At 42.6% G+C, this 15,638-nt stretch overlaps 2 protein-coding genes across 2 annotated transcripts; one reads left to right on the top strand and one right to left on the bottom strand.

Annotated features, from left to right (window-relative positions):
• The first annotated feature begins 686 nt into the window (after window positions 1–686).
• LOC101761983 (probable calcium-binding protein CML50) lies at window positions 687–3,847 on the top strand. Its single transcript, XM_004978570.2, has 5 exons — window positions 687–1,394; window positions 2,597–2,643; window positions 2,773–2,948; window positions 3,346–3,364; window positions 3,474–3,847. The coding sequence occupies exons 1-5, from the start codon at window positions 818–820 to the stop codon at window positions 3,576–3,578; spliced, it is 924 nt and encodes a 307-aa protein (XP_004978627.1). The 5' UTR covers window positions 687–817; the 3' UTR covers window positions 3,579–3,847.
• Window positions 3,848–4,057: 210 nt separating this feature from the next.
• On the bottom strand, window positions 4,058–14,814 carry LOC101761575 (E3 ubiquitin-protein ligase listerin). The gene is made up of 15 exons (XM_004978569.4): window positions 14,553–14,814; window positions 14,046–14,108; window positions 13,613–13,690; window positions 12,922–13,013; window positions 12,622–12,724; window positions 11,033–11,185; window positions 9,958–10,616; window positions 9,420–9,873; window positions 8,780–9,267; window positions 7,876–8,674; window positions 6,893–7,577; window positions 5,745–6,808; window positions 5,204–5,659; window positions 4,683–4,913; window positions 4,058–4,494 (listed from the first exon to the last, which is right to left on the bottom strand). Exons 1-15 carry the CDS (start codon window positions 14,715–14,717, stop codon window positions 4,267–4,269), a joined length of 5,718 nt encoding a protein of 1,905 aa, XP_004978626.1. The 5' UTR covers window positions 14,718–14,814; the 3' UTR covers window positions 4,058–4,266.
• Window positions 14,815–15,638: the final 824 nt, after the last annotated feature.

The raw sequence follows: 15,638 nt of genomic DNA, 5'->3' as shown, positions 1-15,638 counted from the left end.
GTGGCGGGCAAGCATCCTTGGGGTTGGGCCATAACTCATCAAGATGGGCCCGTATCTCGGACCATGATCTTGGCCCATCCGAACATTCATGCTCCTCCTCCTGTCCACATTTTTTTTCTCATTTCTCAAGTCTGCATACAGGAGAAGGAACATTCCATTGCATGCAGGCGTGAGCGATGCTTCCTCCTCTCGCCGCAACCTGCCCGGCAGGCATGGCCGCGCTGATCCTTCGTCACCAAACAACACGGTGGACGTGATCGCTTCAACGCGCCGGCGCCGCGTCGGCGTTGCCCGCGGTCACGCAAGCCGCGGCTCCGAGCCTTCTTTGCCTTCTTGACGCGCTCTGGGCCTTGTTTAATTCACCTCCAAATTTCAACTTTAGCACTATAAAAAAGAAGATTCTCCATCACATCAAACTTGCAGTACATGCATGGAGTATTAAATGTAGACGAAATTAAAAACTAATTGCATAATTTTGTTGTACTTTGCAAGACGAATCTTTTGAGCCTAATTAGTCAATATTTAGACAATAATTCACAGATACAAACGAAACGCTACAGTACAGTGCTAGCACAGTGATTTTGGCACTTCAAAATTGGTCAACTAAACATGGCAAGTCCAACCCAAACCTTTCCGAGCCCGCCTTGGTTCGCCACGTCATAAAAGGCCCCTCCCGTCCCCCCTCCCCCTGCTCAAACCTGCTCCGCTGCATCGCATTCAATTCCGTTCCGTTCCGAGCACCCCCCTCGATTCCCAATTCCCCACCGGCCACCGTCTCCCGTGTGCGATCTCGTCGCCGGCAAGCCCGGAGCTCCCCATGGCCGGCTACCCGCCGCACGGCTCCGGCTACCCCTACGGCCCCGGCGCCGGCGGAGGCGGAGGCTACGGCGCCCCACCTCCCTACGGCTCCTCCCCGGCCCCCTCCGCCCCGCCCTACGGCGAGAAGCCCCCCAAGGAAGGCAAGACCTCCTCCTCCTCCTCCGTGCCCCCCTACTACGGCGCCCCGCCCTCCTCCCAGCCCTACGGCGGCGGAGGATACGGGGCCCCGCCCGCCGGGCAGCAGTACGGCGCGCCCTACGGAGCCCCGCCGCCCTCCTCCGCCCCCTACGGCGCGCCGCCGCCCTCTTCGGCGCCCTACGGGGCCCCGCCGCCGACGGCGTACGGGGGCGCGGGCGGGTACGGGAGCCCGTTCGCGTCGCTGGTGCCGTCCGCGTTCCCGCCCGGGACCGACCCCAACGTGGTGGCCTGCTTCCAGGCTGCGGACCGCGACGGGAGCGGGATGATCGACGACAAGGAGCTGCAGGCCGCGCTCTCCGGGTACAACCAGAGCTTTAGCCTCCGCACCGTCCACCTCCTCATGTACCTGTTCACCAACACCAACGTCCGCAAGATCGGTAAGCCCCATTATCTCCTCCCTCCGTCCTGCCATTGTTCGTTCCAGTCCGTGGCTCGCGGCTCGAGTGCGCCGTGGGCAGCCATCGTGCTGGCCAGCGGTGCTATGGTTTAGTGTTGCGTCGTGCACGCAGCCCAACGCAGCGCGTGTATGTCTCCGGATTTGCCCATCTACTCTGACTAATTGCCCGACGTATTTGACTTTGGGAATCGGGAGGTGGAAGACTTTTACGTGGCCTGATGTATCGTACTTGTACATGTGCAGCTCTTCGTAGTTCGTGGGTTTCCCCGTCATAGGCACACAGAGTGGCGTGGTCTGTAGACTGCACTGGCGTTTTGTTCTTTACTTAAAGAAATAGAGAGTTTACTTCGTTTTGTACTAAGTGGCTAAGTATTGAATTGATCAAGTAGATCCATTTATTTATGTGGAAAATGATCATGCGGAGTAGAGTGTAGAGGACTTCAGTCATTATAGGGTTGTTGCCAAGTACCAGCCACACACCATAGATACAGCAGTACAGCACTAAGTATAATAACAGGAAATTCCAATTACTAATCTTATTGAAACCATGGGACTTTTCTTTTTGTAGTGTATGAACTATGAAGTGATTCTGCTCTGGCATATCACTTCTCTGTGATGCATGTAGTTTGGTGAACCCTCATGTTTGCTAGAGTCCTTTAGATTCCGATTCTGTTTGTTAAGGATTCTATATAAGTTGAAAATACTAACTTCACAAGCTAAATCACTTTTGCAAGAGTTTCGTATGTTGTTTCTGTTTTCCTTTGCTCTAAAATGTAGAGATCAAGTCATGGGTTGTCACGTTCTAGTCTCAACTCCAAAGATCAGCACTAAGTTGTGCTTCTTTGTCATTTTCTATGTTGTTTTTATATTCTTTTGCTAAGAAATGTCGAGTTCAAGTCATGAGTACATGCTGCAAGTAACATGAAGTTCTTGTTAGCAGTCTTATTGCAACCATGGAACTTCTTTGCAGTATGAACTATGAAGTGGTACTGCCTACTGGTCATGTCACTCTCTACCCATTCGCTCTAACACTGGCAGTCTGGCATAGTTTGTGTTTCTTTCTCCTTTTTCCCCACAAGCATGAGACATGCATATAGTAGTTTCACCATTTCCCTTGTATCTTCTGTACCTCTTACTTTCCTAAGTATTTCAAATGCTAATTTTCGTTTTCCATCTTTTCAGGACCCAAGGAATTTACTTCTGTGTTTTATAGTCTTCAGAATTGGAGAGTAAGATGTTCTGCAACTTATTGCTCCTTTTCTTTAACCTTTACTTCTGTGCTATATAAGCAAACCAATCGGTTGATGTAATAAAGTAATGCTTAGTATCACATACTAATATTTCACTGTATCGTTCAGGGAATATTTGAAAGGTTTGACCGTGATCGAAGTGGAAAGATTGACTCCTCAGAACTGCGTGATGCTCTTCTCAGTCTGGGATATTCTGTCTCTCCAACTGTGCTAGACCTGCTTGTGTCTAAATTTGACAAGACTGGGGGCAAGAGCAGAGCAATTGAATATGATAACTTCATTGAGTAAGGGCCTTCCTTCAAGTTAATTCGTCTTTATTTCTTCACTGTTTGCCAATTTTTTTGTTTCAGATTTTTCTGTTATGGATAGTCTAATGAATCATACAGTGCTGTTGTCGTGGATGTCCATAACCCACTGATAGCGCCTATGAAATTTATCATGGTGGAACAGTTTTTCTCTCTCCATATTTTGAATTAAACTTGTCTTAACTAACAAGCTGCAAAAGGTCAAACTAATAACTGGTTTGTTCATCAACTATCCTCCAAAGTTTCAGCCATATTTTCTGATACACGATGATTTTGATGTTTAATACTGGAAAGAGTGAATACATCCAATATGCTTTCAGTTTGCCCAGTGCCACAATCCTAACTATTTCACCTTTTCTTTCTTTTACCTCTGCAGATGCTGTCTCACTGTTAAGGTATGCCTCCACCATACTGCGCAAGCTCAAATAGTCTCAGCAAACTCCTTTTTTTGGCGTCTTGTTCCAATATCCTGTGCTCACTTGTTTGGATTGGAATAATTTGCAGGGACTGACTGAGAAGTTCAAGGAGAAGGACACCGCATACTCCGGGTCTGCGACTTTTACTTACGAGGCTTTCATGCTCACCGTGCTCCCTTTCCTCATCGCCTAGTGGCAGTGTACTCCACAGTTCAGACTTCAGAGCATGCCAGTTGTGTAAAAATGGTTATGTGCAGAGTTGTTCTTAGCTGAGTTTAAATTCTGGGATTTGACTGGTGTTGCTGCGTTGCGAATCATAAAATTGTACTCTTGACAGAAAATAAAACCGGTGAATGTGCTTGCTGGGATGCCTGTGGGTGTGTGTGGTTAGCCTCAGAAAATGCTGCATCTTATATATAGCACTTATGTGTTTGTTCAACAAGAACCATCTAGTTATTTTTTTGTGCCATGCTTCTGCCACTCGGGTCGTCAGCACCTTTTTGCAAGGTTGCCGCCACGAGCTACTTGACAGCGCCCGGTAACGACGGTCGAGACCCAGTTTGTACCTGCGTTCACCACCGTCCGCAGGCCAGCGTCACCTGCCTCGTCTGGGCGAGGAGAAATGAGAGCGATCGGTCAGGAACCGGCATTTCATTGTCGTGGTCCGTGGCATCATTAAGAGGTGTATAAAACTTTAATTATAAAAAAAGGAGCTAGCCGTGTACACTAGCTAAGCAACTGGGCATTACAACTCGGAGTCGTATGTCTCTTCCTCTACGAGATAACGGGGTAAAAAAGCCTGCTTGGGTCTAAGGCGCTGAACACTACATACACACGCCATTTACAGAAAGATATTGAACGGTTCCAACAAAGTTGCATGCCTAGAAGGGAGTCTGGCACAGCGGGCAAGTCGATTTGTTGGACGTCGAGAACCACTTGTAGAGGCAGGCGCCGTGGAACTTGTGCCGGCAGGTCTTGCACGCCAGCCGCGGTAGGCTGTGGTTGCTCGTGTGGAGAATGCTGTAACAGATTGGGCACTCCTCCACGCCCTCGAACTCCTTGTCGAAGTTGCTCTTCCACGTCCGGATCGCCTCTGCTATCGCGCCGTTCTGCAGAGAAAGAAGCAACCAGCTTAGTTGAGCGCTACATTATTCTCTAACAGAAGCCTTACAGATATGATCAAATGTCTTTTCCATGTCCTTGCGTCAAAAGCCATCAGTTAATATCTAGTGCCCTAGTTCTCAAAAGCCATCAGTTAATATCTAGTGTCCTTGCATTGGGAACATAACTAAATTACCTGGTTGCGGACGAATGATGTGAGGGAAAGCAACCATTTCCTACACTTGACTTCACTGATGCCCAAACTTCTGGTACATTCAACATCGACATGGCGCAGGGGGTAACAGTTAGGGAGGCGTATGACAAGATCAATTCCCGTCTCCTCCTTTTTGTATGTGGCAACGATTTCGTAAGCCGATCTGTTGACGCTAACTGAGAAATTCTCGTCAGCATACACAGAATCCTTGACCTGTAAAGAGATAGTTAGCTGCAGAGGCAATAATAGAACTCCATTTCAATTGGAATAACATTATTTGATTTAAATGTACAGATGTACCCCACTCAAATCTAACTGCATGATTTCAACAAAAAGAAACACATACTGAAAACCAAATGAATTAGTGTGCATCTAATGCAGCTAAGTTGCATCACAGGCTAATAGGTTGTTTTTCACAGAGGTTAAGCGCTAGTTAATAGAACCCTATAAATACTAGAGCTGGCGAATAAAGTGTATTTTGCCACCGAAGAGCATGCACATACCTGAGAAAATTCATCTAGCAGAAGAGGAGGGCTGCACCATTGTCTAGTAAACGACTCAATTGAGTATGACAATGAACGGTCTCTCAAAGTAGTAAACCATGTGCGCACAAAAGAAGGTAGCAATCTAATCATCATTCCATACAATGATCCTGCAAGTGAAGCCATTTGCAAAGTCCCAACTGGTGAAAGAGATTCCACGTATGGCAGCAATGAACAAGTAACTATGGCATTCTTAGAGGCTTTGGCAGCAGCCTCCACTTCAGGCACCAGTTCAGCATCCTTTTTCTTCCCACTAGGAGCAGCAGTCTTCACTGGGATGTGCTGGAAAATGCAATCCAATATGCACGGACTGACCTTCTCCTGTATATATTGAAGTACATTTTCCCTAATAATGGAAGATGATGGTAGTGATTGCAGGTGTGACAACAATAATGCCCATGCAATGAAGACATCAACCTGGTGAGAGAAAACACAAAAGAACCATTAGCACATAACAAAAAGAAATAGCTTCTAAATTTTAAAAGACGTAAATATAGCATACCCTGTCTCGTGTTGTCAGATCTGTTTTTAGAAGTTCAGATGTTGGGAATTCAACTAAGGCTGAGAGTTCATCTCTGAGACATAGAGTTTTCTCTGAATCTGGCATCAACTCGGCACTTTGGCTTATGTCTGATCGTTGAGCAGACGAGCAATTTTCTCTCAGAGAACTATCTTTGAGCAATGAAAGTTGACAGAAGGGCTCAGACAGAAGTAGAGAGAAAGCGGCAAACTGTAAGTGAAACACTGGTTGTGAGGAGAAAAGAATCGAATACAGTCCACTGACTGAACCCTTGGTAAGTCCCCACAGTTCCATGGACTCCAGTGCAGACTTTCTAATCTGTGGTGAAGCATTCTTTATGATTGACGCTACAAGTTCCCAAAAATGCAAATAAGCATGGCGACTAGAACCTATGATGGATGAAGCCTCTTCACCAAAGGATTTGGCAATTGCCTCTGAAACACCAGTAGCCAAGAACAAACGGAGGATAGTCTCCACCATCTTGTTAGTACTCTCAACATAGTCCCCTGATCTAATAAGCTCCAAACTCTGGGAATTTTCTGCTGCTTGGAGATTACCAAGATGGTTGAGGTGACACAATGTAACCAGAGCAGATTCCGCAAGGCTTAATGTTAACTTATCTGTAGTGCTAACCACTAACTTAAGCTTCTCCAAGGCATCTTCACTTGATACCTGGTTTATTACGGCATCATTTACGCCATCTGTCATTTCTTCCACAAGCAAAGCAGATGATTCAATACACTTGAATACCATGCGGAACACAAAATGCCAATCATTTTCCTGAAGTTTTGTCCAGCAATACCCAACCATAACAGCCGTCAATTTCACCCCCAGTAACTCAACTATCCTTGATATTACAGTTTCACTAGTGGACAATGGCGAAGCCAAGCCCTTATAGAAAATCTGGTATTTCTGAAAGAGTGTCAGCATTAGTGATATCTCTGCATCACTGATTTCTCGCTCAACCGTAACTTCCAATCTCTGAGCTCCTCCAGTTATGCTCAATGGGAAGCAAGACAGTGCCACTTGCATCCAGTCCTCAATATCTGACAAAGTAAGAGATCATATTACATGTTTGTAAAAGCAATATTGTACCTGAGTTATCTAGTGAGAATTCTAATGAAGCCTACCTTGCACTGGTACTTCCCTTGGGCTGGATGGCAGGCAAGAGATGGCTGCCTCAAGCCAACTCAATATGCTTTTCCTGACTAAATCAGCATATGAAGAATCTTCATTCAATTTCTGTGACAGGGGTTTTATGATGGTACTCATAACAAAGGGAAGAACTTTCAGACACTTTCTGTTCACTATTGAGCCCATAAAAAGATTGCTCAACAGTTGCTCAAAAAATACAAGTGCATCAGATTCTCTCCAAAGACAATCCTTGATGTTAGTAGTAAATAACAAAGCCACAAGAGCACGGAGAAAACGGTCTTGAATTTTCCCAATCTCGTTGTCAGAAAGATGCCAAGCATTAAACAGTACCCACGGACCACTCTCATGCATAAGGGCGCCACCTAACAGCGTGTCAAGCAACAACGGCACAATGCCAACCTCAAGACGTGATTCCTCTTTCATGTACTGAACCAGAGAAGGCAAGAATGTTTGCAGTGCACTTCCCCCTTTCCATGTCCAAGTGCAAAGGATCTCACCAGCCACCCATGCTCTAGACAAGGAAGAGATAGGTGAAGTAATATCAATTGATTGTGATGTGGCACGTCGTAGATTTCCTGGAATACCTAAAATCACTTCACCAAAGCCAAGATTGAGAATAAGCCTATCAATGAAAGCAACAAACCGCTCGTGTTTCAGTTCCTGCACCAAAGGAATTATTGATTTAGTTCTCCAGAGCTACTACAGTGACTGAGAACTCTAACAAATAAAGTGCCATTTCATAATTTCAAAACATAACTTCGATAGTAGATAGAACAGTACAGATAAAATAAATATTGAGGACAAATAATGTCTACTGATAAGCGACACATTTAGCTAAGAAATGCACAGAAATTTCATAAAGATAAGACTCATCATCTCAAAGAAGTGCTACTCAAATATTTTGTGCTAAATAGAAGCAAGGACTATGGGAAGAGAAGACAGATAAAAGAACTCTTACAATTTCATCTGTAATAGCCGGCTCCAACTGGACCTTCACAGATGCATGCCCATTTTGTAAACATGGCTTCAACCAGAGCGGCCAGTGTTCTCCCTCGGATAACAACAGATCAAAAAAGCTTTGCAAGTTTATGTCATCAAGACAGATGAGCTTCAACATTTCCACCACCCACTCAGAACATAGGACTGCTGTCTTCTCTGCATGCAAGTCTCTCGTCTGAAATACAGAATACCTGACAGATTGGGCTAGAATATTTGCCAATCTATTCAATGTGCATGAAGGAAGGTTATTCCAAAAGGATGGACTTAAGCTTTGGCAAAAAGCATGTATGCTTTCTGCAAGGTTGGCCTTCAAATGCATTTTCTCATCCAAATAATCTTTTGAACTTATGTGCATAGAAGAACCAACATCCATATCTTCTATATGGCCTTCCGAATCATTTTCATCATCAATAGCTAAAGACATGCTACATTCCCATTCAATGACAAACAGAGCTGCCAGAATAGAAGGAAATGCAGAATCTTCCTCAAGTCTCCATAGTGAAAAGAAGCTACCTTGAAGCACTTTAAAAGCGAATTGAGCCATCTCAAAGTTAATTGGCAAGGAATTTTCTTCTGGAAGCTTCAAGTGCTCGGGCTCAGAAGACAGCAAAAGAGAATATGCAAGCCTTGGCCATTCAAAAGTTGATGCCATGAGTGCTGATGCCAAATCCCTTAAAATGGATCCAAGAACTTTATGAACAGTCTCAGCAGAAAGAAAACAGATTTGATCCTCTTGATCCGAGCCACCAAGTGCAGCACTGAAATTTTACACATACAAATTATGTCAAATGACACCTATGTTCTGGCACCTGGAAACAAAAACATTCACAAAGGAACAAATACGAAGGGAATGAAGCACATACCATAGAAAACTAACATGACAATCTGCAGCAGGCAAATCACAGATGACAGAAGTTGCAGTAGAATCTAATAGATCATGCTGCCAATGCTCTGGAAGATAACCATTTTTCTGCAAGTTCCTTAGCTTTCCCCCAGCAATTCTTTCTCTGATTTTCTGAAGCAACAGCGTAAGCAATTCTAATCGGTTCTTAATGTTTGAGGTCTTATCATCAATAGAGTGCTTTTGTTCAGCTCCAGTATATTTGATGATGGAACACCATTGGCCAAAGAAGGACTCGTCTTGAAATAACGAAAGCAACAAATCAATCTTTGAGTTACAGGTGCTATATTTTCCATTAAAACACCAAGGGAGAAGGTCATCATTGAACAACTCCAGATAAGACTTCACATCTGAATTTTCATCATGATTCTGATTATTCTTTAGAAATAGGGGAATGGGTCTAAATATTTCAACCAAAACTGAAAGAAGCTTAACCAAGCTTGGAGTGTCCTGCATCAATAGCACAATGTCTTATAGAACCAACTTCAATTGCTAAGTAAGTTGTGTAACTGCATTGTATAGCATAAATTCAAAGAAGAGTATACAGGTAGAAGAATAAGGATTATGTAATCTTCATGCTAAAATCAAGTGTCTGGCCTTACCACGAACTTGATGGCTGGCAAAGATTGTTCAACCAGCGGTCTTGCTAATCTTTCCAGTGGCCATGTTTCACCTTTGTGTACAACAAGTTGATCCAAAGATAGGAAGAAAGACACAAGTTGTTCTACATGATCCTCAAACTTTGAAAGCTTCTCCCCCTGTTGAATTATGTCCAAACAGTCCCTCACAAACAACTCACAAGAAATATTGAGTAAATGATTTTCTGTATCCGCAATCACATCCAGTATTTCAACGATACATTTCTCCAAACCCTGAAGATAGTACATTGGGTACTGCGTGTTCGCCGCCGCTGACCCTGAATTTTTATGAGATAACTGAACACTGTTACCAGTTGTGTCACCAGACAATAAAAGATAGTCACGCCAAACTATTTTGGCAAGTATATCTGTTATAAGCTTGATGGGGGTATCAACAGAAGAATCTTCTCCAGAATATCTGTAAAAACAGATAAGGTAATTACACAGGAAATCAATTAATCACAAAACAATTGCAATCTGAACTAGTTCAGAGAAAGGATACCTTGACACATTTTCTAGAAGCCACAAAAAACACTGTTTAAAGGCAATACAGAAAGCCAAACTGTCAGCAGCTGATAACTGCCTCTGGTTCCTTCCAGCCCAGAGATTATGCAAAAAATCAAAAATAAATTGTTGTCCCATGACTGCTTTAGGTGGTATAGAGTCCAAAAATTGAACTAGAAGAGGATATGAGACTTGTTTGGACCCATAGCATCCATTTTGTAGGAAATTCCAAAACCGACTGAGGACAACTTTGTGAATATTGCAATATGACCAAGCCTCTGGAAACTTTCTAGAGAAAACAAGAATTGCATCCCACATAGAAGAGTGACATGATGCATCCTTTTCATGGAATGCACCAAGTATAGTAGGAGAAAGTTTCTTCATGGTTTCTTCATCAAAAACATGAGGGATATGTTTGATATAACTTGTAAGCAGTGAGTATGTAGCTGACCGTATAACAGCACTTTTCGACTTGAGGGCATCAAGGAAACATTTATGCATACAAAATGCGGCTTGAGCAGAAGAAAGTGTAATAGATCGAACTTTTGACAGACTCCTGTTTTCTGTACTGGTACTATCAACATCACAATTTTGCAATTTCCCTCCTAGTAAAATGTCTACAAGAGTTGCCATAGCTAGCAGTGATGATGATATCACCTGCAGAGGAAAATAGGAAAATGGACAACTGGTATTAGAAGCACAGTAGGGACTTACAAATAGAAAGTTTAGGATAGAAGGAACCAATGACCATGTCCAAGACTCTAGGAGCAACAATACAACATGAACGCTCCTCAGGAAATAGAACTATTATTTGAAGGTACAGACTTCTGTCCTTCTATGTAAAAGGAGTGTGGGGGCACCAATTATGATTTTTAAATATAGCATCAGTTGGAGTAAACATTAAGGAAAAGAAAGGTGGAAAATCCATCAATTTAATTACAAGATTGCATAACTGATTTATTTTACATCAGAGGAAATCTCTTGAAACTGATTGCACAAAAGGGAAAAAATAGTATGGAAAACTGACTGAGCAATACACAACATTCAGTACAATGGAAGACCGCAAATCATACCCTCTGGTGCATATCTTCCAGTTCATCCATAGGTGTAGCCTTGTCAGACAAAGCTTGTGTTGTTAGCTTCAAGTTGTCACTTAAGTAAAGAAATGTTTCCTTCACACATAACATTAATGCATCCAATCTTCTCTCTGACTGTGGGAATGCTGCCTACAGAAAGAACTGAAACGTGTGAACAAACCTATAACATATTACAAAGATAGAGGAAGACCCTAGTTCAAATGGAAATACTGCTTTCCAACAGTTAATAGAACTAAAAAGATCTATAAAGCGTATTTTACCAAAAGAATAAACGTAAGCTAGGCTGACAAGACTGAATAGCTGGCATACATTTTGTGCTTCTATAATTGAGCTTCAATCTGACCCTTTGGAAAGAATACAAGTTTACAGAAACATTTTCTAGAATTATCTTTATGTAAACTCAAGTCAATATGGTTTTTAAGTTCAATGAGACAGTCTATATACATAGGCCATGGTAGCTCAGTTCTGTGAAGTACTGTTCCAGCAACGCTGCTTGACCTGTAGCAGTGAGGCTCACAATGAGATAATTAAAGACCAGTCCATTATTCTTGCTTAATTAATACTTCCTATGATCACAAATATATCTCCATCTAGGTTTGTCCTAAGTCAAACTTTTTTAGTTTTTGTTGGAAATCATTCCCTCCCTCTCTCTCTAGGTGTTCATCACAAACACACATAGTTTTCTCTGTGGTGGATTCACACTGCACAGGAAAAGACAGCTGCCCACGACATCTTCCTAATTCATGCAATCAATGCCCATACGATCCGCATATCATTCTCTTTAACTACATGCTGAAACCTAGGTAGCACTAATAGCAATGAACCTAGACACTAGCTGAACCTGGATACAACTCTCTAGTAACAACGCTAATGCTAAAACTTTGACCAACAAAATCTATAAAAAAATATTATCTTAGATGTAAAATATACTATAAAAGTAGATTTCAGAATGAATCTAGTGATGTCAATCTATACAAAATGTTATACATTGACGGTCAAAGTTAAAAAAAAGTTTGACTTAGGACAAACACAGATGGACTTGGCCCCAAGAAAAAAAAACTTGCAATGCAAGGAAATTTACGTCGAATACATGGAATGTACATAAACCCAAGGGGCAATTGCGTTCTTACTTATATACCCAGCTAACAAGGAATCAAAATATTTTTATTTCCTTTTCCAACTAATGGCAAGTGAGGGATATACATGAAAAATCAACCAGTGGAGTGCATCCCCTAACCAGATCTGAACATAAGAATAAATTCATAATTCCACATCGATGGTCCATTTCTTGCTGTTAACTGTCAGGAGTTATTTTTCAGTTATTTTGAGGGCTTACCTGAACTCGTGGGGATTGGGCCCAATCCCTTTGGTCAGGTGGAAAATGAACTAACTTTCCTGCCAATCCAAAGGGAATGAGTAAATCCCAGCCTATCAAAACAAGCCCTCAATTGGTTTAGTCATTTTAGTCTAGCATTCCAGGTAAGAAATGGCTGCAGCAAATCTAGGTGGTCAAGGTCAAGTAACTTGCAGCCAGCAACATCAATCAGAGAAAGTCTAGCACCCACCTCGAATGAACGTCGAGCAGCCTGTGCAACCTCAGGAGCAGGATCAAATTGAGAAAACCACCAAGGACCCATCAAGGATTTCAGATGTGGAGCTATACCCTTCCTAAAACAATGGAGTAAATGACGCCCACTCAAAGATGAGAAAAGAATTGCAAATTAGATAAACGGAATTACAGAAATCTAGGTCCTGCTGGGGCATAAGATATTTTCTAACTGGAAGAAAACCAACAAGGCACCATTACCAAATATAAACAGCATAGCCTAGATGCAACTCAGTTGAATGGGAGGAGATGGACATACTTGATTGCTGTGACAAGGCTAGACATGGCCTCATGAGTAGCACGACGAACTTCTCTGTTATAGTCAAGCAGAAGCCTCTTGTACTCGAATGCCTAAAAAGAAGGGAAATAATATAGTGCGTACTTTTTACGGTGATGGTACAAGCATATAATGAAACAGACATGACAATCAGTGGACTGAAAAATCAAAATACTCTGAAGAGATTAGCAAAATAATGGATAAAAGCATTTAATGCAACAAATAAGTATTTAACCATGTTATCATTTCCTTTTTTTCACATCAACTTCAAGCTTACTAGGAACATAAGCAAATATAGCACTAACATGTGATACAGCAGAACAGCTAGACACTGGTTTTGAACTCATGTGATCTCATTTAACAAGTCTAAAAAAGCTAAGGTACCCATAGATTACAGGGAAACAATCTACTCGCACCAAAAAAAGAAACAAGTCCACGCTGCCAATTGTTTGTAGGAAACTAGAGCTCCATATGGGTGTTATGTTCTGATCAAAGACCTTGCATATATAATATAAATATATCTATGACAGAAAAAGAATACTACTTTATCACTAGGCATATTTTCATAAAGATATTAAATGTTATGAAGTACGGCAAATAAGCTTTACTCATATTAGGGCCATAAGGATATAAAAATCAAGATAAAAATGCAACAGGGCAATGGAGAAAATACCCATTGTGGAACAATCTGCACAAGTTCCTCGCTAGGTTTTTGTGCAAAGAGTGTAGAGAGCGCAGATAAGGCCTTGAGCTACATTGAAGAGAAGAAAAGAGAATTGTAACATGTTACAGAAAAAGACTTATAAATAGCAAATCAGCGAAAGCATATGCAGTGTAGTATCCAGAATTTAATACATATTTTTCCTACATGGGGAATGCATCTAACTTCATATATCTGACCTTTGAAGGTTCAAAGAGAATTATGTTGCGAAAGGGACTCTAGCCTAGTGGTTAGAGCACCTGAGTAGCTCCATTGAAAGGAAATGATTGTAAAACAAGTGGATTTAAGCTAAAGATTCTCACTACAAGAACACAAGTGTTACTAGTACAAAAATTTTGAGAAAAAAAATAAAGGTAAACGAAAAGAATATGACTAGCAGTCTGACCTTTGTTGTTGGATCCTTCCTTCCTAGCCTTTTTAGGTTCTGAAGCACTTCACCATCCACATCCTTCACACACATATCAGAAATAAGACAGTGAGAATGTCCATGAGCGCGGAGCCACAAATAGAAGCAAACTAACAACAGAGCTAGTAAACTCAAAGGCTGTTAGTGGTTTAGTAAACTCAAAGGCTGTTAGTAAACTCAAAGGGAGCTAGATGATGTTGGACTCAGAACAGATCATTACTGCACCTACAAATTCAGGTCCAGCTCCCTACCAAGGCTAAACCTGAACGCCAATTCGATTCTGGATCCTTGCTAGCACAGATAACTTGCGAATTATTGATACTGGTTATTGTCACTTCGTCTGATTTCGCTTGCGCGGAGAGCAAGTACCAAATTTGGGACCCAAGCAGTAATAAAACTCGGCAAGTCAAATTCTCCAACTAGAGAACTAGGACAAGGAGAAAGCCACGTCGATAGACCTAAGGAAGGAAGAGCGAGAAAGCATACTGGGGTGAGCCGAATCGGGGAGTCGGGTTCGGAGGGCTCAGCGGGCTCAACACGGACGGCGCCGTGGTAGCCTCCGAAACCGACGGTGGGGACGGCGCCCAGGGCGTGCGGCACCAGCGACGCCGCCATGCCGCTGCTGGACGCGCGGCCCTTCTGCTTCCCCATCTAGGCCGATCTCCTCGTCTCGCCCGCTCCCCTCACCGCCCCCGCGACGCCGCCGCCGCACGACTCCGAAGACGCCGACGGAAGCAAAACCCGAGCTGACACGGTAAAAAAAAAAAGAATTGTTAGGTTCAAGTTTTTTTATCCTTTTGCTTCGGCTTTGCTAGTCGGCCCATGACGACTACTTGCGGGCCTGAACGAGCCGGGAGCAAAGATACCAATGGGCCCCGGCCTTTGTCACCGCATTCAAGGCTCACAGCTGGCCCATCATCTTATACTATTTTAACTTTTTCTTCTTCTTTTTGCAGGACTCGATTGCTGTCTAGACGCTGGTTGCTACAGTTTCAGACAGCGAATTACTACCGGAGAAGCTTTGTACTGTTACCGTTACACTGCTGATCACGGTATGTAGTGGTAGCCGTTACACTGCTGATCACGGTATGTAGTGGTAGCTCGGGGTGTTTGGATACCAGGGTAAACTTTAGCCATGTCACATCGGATGTTCGGATACTAATTAGGATGATTAAATATAATCTAATTACAAAACTAATTGCGGAACCCCTAGGCTAAATTGCGAGACGAATCTATTAAGCCTAATTAATCCATCATTAACGAATGGTTACTGTAGCACCACATTGTCAAATCATGGACTAATTAGGCTTAATAGATTCGTCTCGCGATTTAGTCTATGTGTATGCACGATATGTCTATGTATAATATGATCTCAGATGTAATACTATAGATAAAATACAACTTTATATATGTTGCGTATTAGAACTAGTATACGCAAGAAAATAAATACGAAATACTAATATAGAATAAATAAATAGAAGAAACTGGGAAAAGAAACAGAAAGAAAAAAGAAATTAGTACCGGTTGGGAGACCCGAGCGGTACTAAAGGACCCCCGTAGTACCGACTTAGC

This window comes from Setaria italica, chromosome VIII, assembly GCF_000263155.2.
Source record: "Setaria italica strain Yugu1 chromosome VIII, Setaria_italica_v2.0, whole genome shotgun sequence".
In the NCBI taxonomy this organism is placed as follows: domain Eukaryota; kingdom Viridiplantae; phylum Streptophyta; class Magnoliopsida; order Poales; family Poaceae; genus Setaria; species Setaria italica.
This window is presented reverse-complemented; position numbering and strand designations above follow the sequence as displayed.